Consider the following 11,040-nt stretch of genomic DNA (forward strand, 5'->3'; position numbering starts at 1 on the left):
CTCGGGGCAGCTGTCCCTTGTGTAAATAGCACTGTACCTACTGTTGTATATCCACAGTGCTGCAGTGTAATCTACCCCTTTCTTTTATCAGCAGCAACAGTAGCAGCTCAGTGTTTAGTGTAACCCTTCCATTGCTGTGCTCCTTCTGTTTTCTTCCTTTCTGCTTACCTAGTAGCAGCAGTAGCAGCTCAGTGTTTAGTGTAACCCTTCCCTTGCTGTGCTGCTTCTGTTTTCTTCCTTCTGCTTACCTAGTAGCAACAGTAGCAGCTCAGTGTTTAGTGTAACCCTTCCCTTGCAGTGCTGCTTCTGTTTTCTTCCTTTCTGCTTACCTAGTATGTTGCAAACCAATGCATCAATGACCTCTTTTCCCTCCAAATGGCATAGAGTTCTGTACTGTATAACTCATCCCCCAGCACACTGCAGCCTGTTCAGTCCACTGCACTTTCTCTAGCAGTATATTGTGGCTTAGCTGAATGTGATATGATTGGCCTAAGAAGTAAGGAAGAGGAAGTACCTGTGTGAGTATTCCTTGCAAACAGTGTAACTCTAGTCTCTACCACCTGAAATGTAAAGCATGAAAAATATCTGTGCACCATAGAGTTAGCTCTCAGGACCTCAATAACAGCAATGAGAGCACTAAAATCAACTTTTCACCAATCTGCACACTTTTTTTTTTTTTTTAAACAAGGTAGTACTAGATCCTGCTAAGCAATATTATTGTCAGTTTTGGTATTCTAATACAGGGGACTATTATTCATGCAGAAATGTGGAAATTGCTTGCGGTTGTCTGGCTCTTGGGGGTGCTCCATTTAGACTGTCATATTTTCCTGTTCTCTCACTGGACTCCAGAAGGTTGTCAGTGTCTTAATACATTTATGTTGAGGAGAGATACTTTTCTCCATTCAGAAGATTTCAGTATTTATCTTCAGCTCTATGGAGCTCCAGATGACAGTCAAGTGTTGTTATCCACTTTGGATAAAAGAACGCCGTCACACTTCCTCCCATAGACTTACATTGAGGGGGTGCGGCGTCACGAGCCTTGGGAGCTTTACCCGATGCTCTAAACGAACACTGGGTGCAGCAGGGAGATCGCGGGGGGTCTCGGACATGTTATCCACTATCTTTGAATAGGAGATAAGATGTCTAGGTGTGGAGTACCCCTTTAAGCCCATGACAGGCCGTTGCGCTGCAAGGCCCCACCTTCCTGCATGTATTATCCTTCCAGTCTGGCATTCCTCTCGGGCTCATACACTATTCATGACATTGGGGCATACCCTTACCTTTTCTAATACTAGAATGTTCTATTTACAGGTAAAGGCATTATACATGAGAGCTGCCATGGTCACCTGAGATGACCGCTGACACCTGGCATAACGCAGCATGGATTACCTGTCTCTGTGGCCCCTGTGTGAGGGTAATGACTTCATCATTTTGCCGGGGGACTCTCTTTGTTTGCCTTTTAGTGGGGACTTGGCTGAAGAACTGTGTTTTAATGTTTGAAAGAATTTCTACAGCCTGGAGGAACCTTGTACCCAATGGACTCTGGGGCTTTGGTTTATCTAGAGCTGCACTGAATCTCTCATATCACCTCTACTATTGGAGAATGTCTCGTATCCTCTACTCATTCCTGCTGCTCTCCATCTTCTCAAGATCATTTGGTGACCACGTTTTTATAGGGATACCTAATGGAGGACAGTGGGGTGAATGGGGCACGGTGGAGTGGTGCCCATGTGGTTATCATGCAAAGGGATTCTCCCTAAAGGTAAGCTTAAAAATGCTCTAGTTGTAAGGAGTGGAGAGAATGGAAAAAAGGAGGGAATTGGGTGGAGCGCTTCTGCTGAAAATGACGGGACTCGGAAAGCCACGATAGCACAGGACGATATTTATTAAAAGATTTCGGACAACGCGTTTCGGCGCAGGCACGCGCCCTCCTCAGGTACACAAAACAATCAAATTGGTGTGTCCTGGGGTGTGTGGCTGTGCTATTGGCGGCACCGTTTTCATACACCTTTTGGATATGATTTTTTTCTTCGACATTTTAATGGAATTAATAAAATTGTGATTTTAAATCTCATATTACTTCAGGGCTGCATATTCCCTTTTTTTTTTTTTTTTAGATCCATTTATCTACAATTGGTGTGTATATTATATTCAGTGCTCAACACAGTTGTAGCCCCGGTTGGATGTGAGCCCAGGGTGCCAACATAGATGTAAAGGGGTATTTCGGCTTTATACATCTTATCCCCTATCCAAAAAATAGGGAATAAGATGTATGATTGCGGGGGTCGCGGCGCTAGGGACCCCCCCGCGATCTTGGTGCAGCCCCCGGCATTCTGTGCCGAGCGCTGCCTCCAAGACGGGTACGTGAAGTCCACTCCATTCATGTCTATGGGAGGGGGCGTGACGGCCGTCACGCCCCCTCCAATAGACATGAATGGAGGGGGCATGGCCATGGGGGCTGCACCGAGATTGCAGGAGTCCCCAGCGATGGGACCCCTGCAATCATACATCTTATCCCCTATCCTTTGGATAGGGGATAAGATGTATAAAGCTGGAATTCCCCTTTAAAGGGGTACTCCCGGGGAAAACTTTTTTACGAACTGATGCCAGAAAGTTAAACAGATTTGTAAATTACTTCTATAAAAAAATATTTACCCTTCCAGTACTTTTTTTCTTAGCAGCTGTATGCTACAAAGGAAATTATTTTCTTTTCTAATTTCTTTTTTGTCTTGTCCACAGTGCTCTCTGCTGACACCTCTGTCCGTGTCAGGAACTGTCCGGAGTAGCATAGGTTTTCTGATAGTTCCTGATACGGGCATCAGGTGTCAGCAGAGAGCACTGTGGACAAGACAAAAGAAATTAAAAAAGAAAAGAATTTCCTCTGTAGCATACAGCTGCTAAAAAGTATTGGAAGGGTAAAGATTTAAAAAAAAAAAATGTAATTTACAAATCTGTTTAACTTTCTGGCACCAGTTGATTACACATAAACGTAGAACATTAAAGGGGGATCCCTAGTATCGGTTGTTCCATCCAGCATAAATAATATGAAATATAGGACTACCAGTGTCCAGGATGTGCTCTATAAAACTTAACTTTTAATGTCAAATTAAAGATATTAACAAGTGTCTAGTGTTATGACAAAAGTATGATTATCTCGGTCTAATAAAAGACATTAACAAGGTGTGTCCGGGACTCTGCAGGGCCCAGCCAGTTCCGGGTCACCTCTCACTAGAGGGTGCAGTTTAGTTGCACACCTATAGAGTATAGTAATCAAATAACCCAACGCGTTTCTGCTCGCTTGTATATAGCGGGCGTCCTCAGGGGGTATAGACAAAAGAATAAATCAATGACCGAGAGGATATGATATGTATATTCAGTCATCCATATCCAACAACTGTTAAGAGAAAGGTACATCTCTATATATGCAAAATAGAGGAGTCAATTAAGTATGCAATGACATCCATAGCATAAAGTATAAATAAATACAGTGGCCCAGGAGCCTGAAAAAAATTCTATCCCCTAATAAAACCTGCAAAATATAATGTATGCAAGGTGTTTATTCCTGTGGGGAAGAAGAAAGCTGTCCCTAGGGTCACTTATGCACACAGAGATATGATGCAGTCGGCATAAACCAGGTCCACGTCAGACGCCTTCGCTCCCCACACGAGGAGAGAGCGGCCGGACAACTCCGGCTCCCGCTGATAGCGGGACTGCGCCTGCATACAGTTCACAGTTCGGCTAACCGTGGACCTGGTTTATGCCGACTGCACCCTCTAGTGAGAGGTGACTCGGGACTGGCTGGGCCCTGCAGAGTCCCGGACACACCTTGTTAATGTCTTTTATTAGACCGAGATAATCATACTTTTGTCATAACACTAGACACTTGTTAATATCTTTAATTTGACATTAAAAGTTAAGTTTTATAGAGCACATCCTGGACACTGGTAGTCCTATATTTCATATGGCACCAGTTGATTTAATTTTTTTCCCCCCACTTGAGTACCCCTTTAAGGGCCCCAGTGTAGTCATAAATCTAAAATCTCAACTAAAATTGTGAATTCACCAATAACCAACGTCTTCCGATGTGTTTCACCACTGGAGCTGGCATCGTTGGCAGCCTTTTGGAACGGGAGGTGTTGCCCTTGTAATATAAGATGTGTTTTGGTCCCAGCCCATTGTTTACACTACAATTAATCTATATTTGTTTGGCTTTTAATAAAAAATGTCACTTTTTTAAAACTTTTTATCATGGCACCAAGGTGGAAGAAAAGCAGAAAGCCGAAGATGACACAGCGCTGAACGGGATACGTCTGCACTGCTTGAACAAGACGGAGAAAGTCCGAAATCCAAGAACTGAATATCTTATCACGTCAACTGAATCCCCGTAAGTAGAGGGGATAGAGGAGACCCCCAGAGCTGTTTACCAACGTGTCATCATCTAAGACCCCTTGTACATAGCCAAAAGGTGCAAAAGAGAAGTTTAAAGGGGTATTCCAGTGAAAAACTATTTTTTTTCATATCAAGTTAAACAGATTTGTATATTACTTCTATTGAAAAAAAATCTTAATCCATCCAGTACTTATCAGCTGCTGAAGTTGAATTGTTCTTTTCTGTCTGACCACAGTGCTCTTCTGACACCTCAGTCTGTCTTAGGAACTGTCCAGAGTACGAGCAAATCCCCAAAGTAAACCTCTCCTGCTCTGGACAGTTCCTGAGACAGACACAGGTGTCATCAGAGAGCGCTGTTGTCAGAAAAGAACAACTCAACATTAGCAGCTGATAAGTATTTGTAGGATTAAGATTTTTTTTAATTGAAGTAATTTACTTACTTTCTGGAGCCAGTTGAAAAAAGTAGTTTTTCTCCGGAGTACCTCTTTAGTAATAACAGGTGCTAGTGTGATAGAAAAATATACTAATTTATGGAACCACTACTCACTAAGAGCAATGCCCAGCAGGGCCTACAGGTGGAACAATAGTAGGGTGCAGACTAGGGAGTCCAAAAAGAGGGGCCACCCATCTTCAAAGTATCAATGCAAAAGGCCCACAGAGTTACATGTGTGTGAACTCAATTTAGTTAACTTGTAAATTTACATTCACATAAATTCTAACGTGAAATAGAGACAAAAGTCAGAAGTCAGAGTGCTGTGTCCCATCGTTTCTGCTGGGCTTTACCCGAAAAGCTGAGCACCCACAGTACAGACGAAAATAAAGTCTTATAGACTATCCCTGCATCCATAGTATTATAATAGTCATATAGGAGCAATATTATAGTAGTTGTAGTCTTGTATATAGGAGCAATATTATAGTAGTTATATTCTTGTATATAGGAGCAGTATTATAGTAGTTGTAGTCTTGTATATAGGAGCAATATTATAGTAGTTATATTCTTGTATATAGGAGCAGTATTATAGTAGTTGTAGTCTTGTATATAGGAGCAATATTATAGTAGTTATATTCTTGTATATAGGAGCAGTATTATAGTAGTAATATTCTTGTATATAGGAGGCAGTATTATAATAGTTATAGTCTTGTATATAGGGGCAGTATTATAGTAGTTATATTCTTGTATATAGGAGGCAGTATTATAGTAGTTATAGTCTTGTATATAGGGGCAGTATTATAGTAGTTCTGGTCTTGTATAAAGGAGCAGTATTATAGTAGTTATATTCTTGTATATAGGAGCAGTATTATAGTAGTTATAGTCTTGTATATAGGGGCAGTATTATAGTAGTTATAGTCTTATATATAGAAGGCTGTATTATAGTAGTTATATTCTTGTATATAGGAGCAGTATTATAGTAGTTATATTCTTGTATATAGGAGCCAGTATTATAGTAGTTATATTCTTTTATATAGGAGCAGTATTATAGTAGTTATATTCTTGTATATAGGAGCAGTATTATAGTAGTTATATTCTTGTATATAGGAGCAGTATTATAGTAGTTATATTCTTGTATATAGGAGGCAGTATTATAGTAGTTATATTCTTGTATATAGGAGCAGTATTATAGTAGTTATATTCTTGTATATAAAGGAGCAGTATTATAGTAGTTATATTCTTGTATATAGGAGCAGTATTATAGTGGTTATATTCTTGTATATAGGAGGCAGTATTATAGTAGTTATATTCTTGTATATAGGAGGCAGTATTATAGTAGTTATATTCTTGTATATAGGAGGCAGTATTATAGTATTTATATTCTTGTATATAGGAGGCAGTATTATAGTAGTTATATTCTTGTATATAGGGGGGCAGTATTATAGTAGTTATATTCTTGTATACAGGAGCAGTATTATAGTAGTTATATTCTTGTATATAGGGGCAGTATTATAGTAGTTATATTCTTGTATATAGGAGCAGTATTATAGTAGTTATATTCTTGTATATAGGAGGCAGTATTATAGTAGTTATATTCTTGTATATAGGGGGGCAGTATTATAGTAGATATATTCTTGTATATAGGAGCAGTATTTTAGTAGTTACATTCGTGTATATAGGAGGCAGTATTATAGTAGTTATATTCTTGTATATAGGAGCAGTATTATAGTAGTTATATTCTTGTATACAGGAGCAGTATTATAGTAGTTATATTCTTGTATATAGGGGCAGTATTATAGTAGTTATGTTCTTGTACATAGGGGTAGTATTATAATAGTTATATTCTTGTACATAGAATTGTTATAGTTGTTAGTGCCATGATGTCAGGTGTAAATGTGCATATTGGTCTTTATTCACAGCTGGGGAGTGTGGAGTCCTACCTTATGGTGTCCTGAAGGACATCTCATCCGCTTCAGCATGCAAGTGGAGCCACCAAGAAAAGGTGTAGATGACACAGCTGCTAACAATGTAATGTTTCAGTGCTCTGACTATGAGATCCTGTTTGGACCTGGACAAAGTTGGGGCCATTATGGCCGTTGGAGGGGAAAATGCATGGATGGAATTTGTGGCATAAAGACCAAGGTGGAGTCACCACAGGGCAGCGGAGACGACACGGCTCTCAATGACGTCCAGTTTATCTGCTGTAGGAGTTAGAAATCATTGGAAAACATGAAACCAGAGATCTACCGTGGAATAGAATTGCGTGCTACAATTCTTTCAGTCAAATACTTTTCAAGCAACAGATCTTAATTTCAAATTTTTAACAGATTTAATTAAACCTTGCGTACAATGTTTTTATTTCTAAATAATGGTGTACCAGGTTACTGTCTTAAAGCAAAGTTACTGTAATCCAGATGGATTACCCTTAAAAAATGTGAACAGGTATTCTTCTTTTTTATGTTAATTCCTAAAAGGGCCATCTCCTTCTCCACTAAGTCAATATTAAACTAAGTTAATATGTAATAAAACTATTTACAGTAAGAGGCCAATGCTTTATCCAAGCAAAAATTCAGACTGGGACGTGACAGTGCCACTTACTTTGAGCTACTTCAGTAAGGTTGATCTGATCTTTCAGTCCAGAAGATGTTGTCCTTAGTTATAGCATCGTTGGTAATACAGACAACACTGACCTATGGATCCACCATTTCAGTTACTAATGGCGGCTATTGGGGTGACTGGGGATATCTACAGCGATGTCCTTCTGGGACCTCAGCAATAGGATTCAGCCTAAAGGTACAGTAAACGGATTTTTTTTTTAGGAAACTGAGATAATAGTGAGGAGTCCCCATGGGAATCCCCCTATTAACTACAGCTTGGCGCCATGTCATCAGATATTGGGCAGTTTTCCATGTTTTTATAATTGTCTTGTTCGATATAAAGTTGAATGAACATCTCAAGGTGTTTATTTTAAGGTGGAACGAGAAATTGATGGAGATGACACAGCCCTGAATGGGATTAAGCTATATTGTGCTCCCAATGGAAGAAGATTTGTTAAGGGCACAATAACATCTACAGTTGGAAAGTAAGTCCATAAGATTGTCTTATTAAACAGATATTTGTCTTGAGTTAAAGGGGTACTCCGCCCCTAGACATCTTACCCCCTATCCAAAGGATAGGGGATAAGATGTCTGATCATGGAGGTACCGCCACTGGGAACCCCCGCGATCTCCCTGCTGCAGGCATTTGTTAAGAGTGTTGGATGTAGCGCCTGAGGCTCGTGACGTCATGGCCATGCCCCTCAATTCAAGTCTATAGGAGGGGGAGTGACGACTGTCACACCCCCTCCTATAGACTTACATTGAGGGGTCATGGCCGTGACATCACGATTGGGGCGTGGCCGTGACATCATGAGCCTCTGTCCCGCATCACCAGTCATCTGGCATGGATTGAAGTTCGCTCTGTACACCGGATATCTGGGGTGCCACAGCCGAGATTGCGGTGGTCCCCAGTGGAAGGATCCCAGCAATCAAAACATCTTATCTCCTATCCTTAGGGGATAAGATGTCTATCTAGGGGCGGATTACCCCTTTTAAGGAACAGTCTCTACTTGTCTACCCATGTCCTTGATTATGCTGAAGACCAAAAACATAAGGTCCCATACACCCCAGAAGAGAGTCGTCTGAACCTCTCAATTTTGGCTGAATTTGTCAGTATATACAATATTAATGTCTGATCACTATGTTTTCACTGGAAAGGTGTCTAGCAGCAGCCTACTCGCTCTTCTTACTAAAATTACGTGCCCAATTGACCAAACGTGCACGTGTTGGGAGAAATAGCTGTCAATCAACGGCCATTCAGTAGACAGCTGTCAGTGGTGTATGGGCACCTCTAGGGCTCATTCACACTGCGAACATTCCGCCGGCTAAATGGCCGCTTGTAGCAAGAGCTGCCGAAACCATTGGTGGTAGGACCTCGCTGGTGCAAGGATTTTTGACACCCTAGGTGAAAGCTAATTTTGCCGCTCATTGATCCCGCCCATTGACACACCCCACCTTACTACTTGGGTGACACACTGTAACAAACCTTCTCCTCATGGTGCGGATGTATGGAGGTGCCCGCGATGTGAGGATGCTGAACAGACCTGACCTGCCTGTCTGGCCTTGTTCTTCACTCCTCAAGCAGGCTGAAGAATGCAGATTATTATGGTACCAGGGGGTAGGGGGGTGGGGAGTGCGATGGTGATGCTGGTTGGGAGGGTGCTTTGGATGAGCTTTGGAAGCTGGCTGGCTACTAATTGTTAGGGCTCTGTCCTCTGCTCATGGCAGTGCCGTGGGTGGCATTACGGGACGTTCCCTCATGCTAAGCATGGACTACCGCTTACCTTCCGCCCCATCCTCTTCTGACCCGCTGGACCTTTTCCTCACGTTGCAGGCAGCGCTCGCTAGCAAGCCCCGCTCTGTTCCTCTCCTCCTGCCCGTCCCTACCTCCTGCATGCCGGCATTTCTAAATTTAAAGGGCCAGTGCACCAATAATTGGTGCTTGTCCCAAACCAATCCTATTTAGTTCTGGCACTTCTTCCTGTTCCCTGCCTGATCTTTGTGCCCTAGTTGCAAGAGAAAGCGTATAATTGTGTCTTGCCTTGCCTTATATCTGATCCTTTGCTACATATGCTGACCTTGCTCCTGTGCCGCCTGCTTTCTGACCTCCTGCTACATGACCTGACCTTGCTTCATTGCCGCCTGACCTGACCTCCTTCCTGTCCTGACTACGCCTGTGCCTCATCCTTTCTGCGCCACTTTATACCTCTGCTGCCTGAGGGGACGAGTCGTATCAGGCATAGCGACCTGGGTGCCATCTGCCTCAGCAAGTCCATCCCACTTTGCGGCGGGCTCTGTTTAAAACCAGCAGCACCTTAGACTCCGCTCCCTGGTACGGCCCACGTCATCTTCTTCAACAGGTCAGTGGATCCACCTAACCACAGCCGTTAGACTAACTTTCTTGCAGCGGGCAGAGCGCTGCCCCCAACAAGAGGGCGCTCTAGGCGGCTGCCTATTTTGCCTATAGGCAGAACATGCCCTGCGCATGCGTGCACTAATTTCATAGTGTGAACAGAGAAGCAAAATCCCATGGAAGACAATAGGACTCTACTACAAGCAGAATTCTGCCAGTGGAATGTCCGCAGTGTGAACAAGCACTAAGACATGATTTCCAACCAGAGATGTAGCTCCAAGCTCATTAGCTCTTATACATATACATGTTCTTCTGAGAGCAGCTGTAGGAAACCAATGACACGTGAATGATAAAAAACTATCTAACCTTCCTCTACAGCTGGGGGGACTGGACTTATGTTTCCTGGTGTCCAGGTGGAAATCTCATAAGTTTTGCCTTGAAAGTTGAGCCAACACAGGGTAAAGGAGACGACACAGCGGCCAACAACATCATGATGCAATGTTCAGATAAGAACATTCTTACAGGAAATGGTGGGCGCTGGGGAAATTACGGAGGCTGGAGTGGAGTATGCTCAATGGGGATCTGTGGTATCCGAACCAAAGTAGAAGGACAACAAGGCAGAGGAGATGACACTGCGCTCAATGATGTCAAGTTTGAATGTTGTTCAACCCGAAACATCTCAGTAATGGGGTTTGTGTAAATATTGATAATTTCTGCTTTAATTCTCTTTACCCGTTTTGATTCTGAATTTTATAAATAAAATCATAATTTCTGCTTTATTCTCTCTATCCGTTTTAGTTTAGAGCATTGGGTACAGCGCCGGAGCGCCGGAGGATTGTGACAACACGGCCATGCCCCCTCAATGCAAGTCTTTTTGGGGGGGGGGGGGGTGACAGCTGTCACGTACTCTCACATAGACTTGCATTGAGCGGGCATGGCCGTGGCGTCACGAGTGGGGCGTCACGAGCCTCCGCCCTTCATCGTCAATCATCCGGCACAGAATAAACTTCGCTCCGTGCAGTGGATCTCTGGGGTGCTGCAGCCGAGATCGCAGCGGTCCCCAGCAGCGGGACATCTTAGGGGATAAGATGTCTAAGGGTCGAGTACCCCTTTAAAGGGAGTGCTCCTAATCTCAGCTTTTTACCTGTATTAAAGACACCTGTACACATAAGCAATCAGATTCCAAACTCTCCACCATGGCCAAGACCAAAGAGCTGTCGAAGAACGTCAGGGACAAGATTGTAGACTTATACAAGGCTGGAATTGGTTAC

General features: G+C 42.7%; 2 protein-coding genes across 2 annotated transcripts; both read left to right on the forward strand.

Moving 5' to 3' along the window:
- The first annotated feature begins 1,484 nt into the window (after window positions 1-1,484).
- On the forward strand, window positions 1,485-7,033 carry LOC130367549 (vitelline membrane outer layer protein 1-like). Its single transcript, XM_056570024.1, has 3 exons — window positions 1,485-1,762; window positions 4,260-4,384; window positions 6,739-7,033. The coding sequence occupies exons 1-3, from the start codon at window positions 1,493-1,495 to the stop codon at window positions 7,031-7,033; spliced, it is 690 nt and encodes a 229-aa protein (XP_056425999.1). The 5' UTR covers window positions 1,485-1,492.
- A 429-nt stretch (window positions 7,034-7,462) lies between these two features.
- LOC130367248 (vitelline membrane outer layer protein 1-like) lies at window positions 7,463-10,469 on the forward strand. Its single transcript, XM_056569654.1, has 3 exons — window positions 7,463-7,612; window positions 7,792-7,901; window positions 10,148-10,469. Exons 1-3 carry the CDS (start codon window positions 7,463-7,465, stop codon window positions 10,467-10,469), a joined length of 582 nt encoding a protein of 193 aa, XP_056425629.1.
- Window positions 10,470-11,040: the final 571 nt, after the last annotated feature.

Source organism: Hyla sarda, chromosome 4 (assembly GCF_029499605.1).
Source record: "Hyla sarda isolate aHylSar1 chromosome 4, aHylSar1.hap1, whole genome shotgun sequence".
Classification (NCBI taxonomy): domain Eukaryota; kingdom Metazoa; phylum Chordata; class Amphibia; order Anura; family Hylidae; genus Hyla; species Hyla sarda.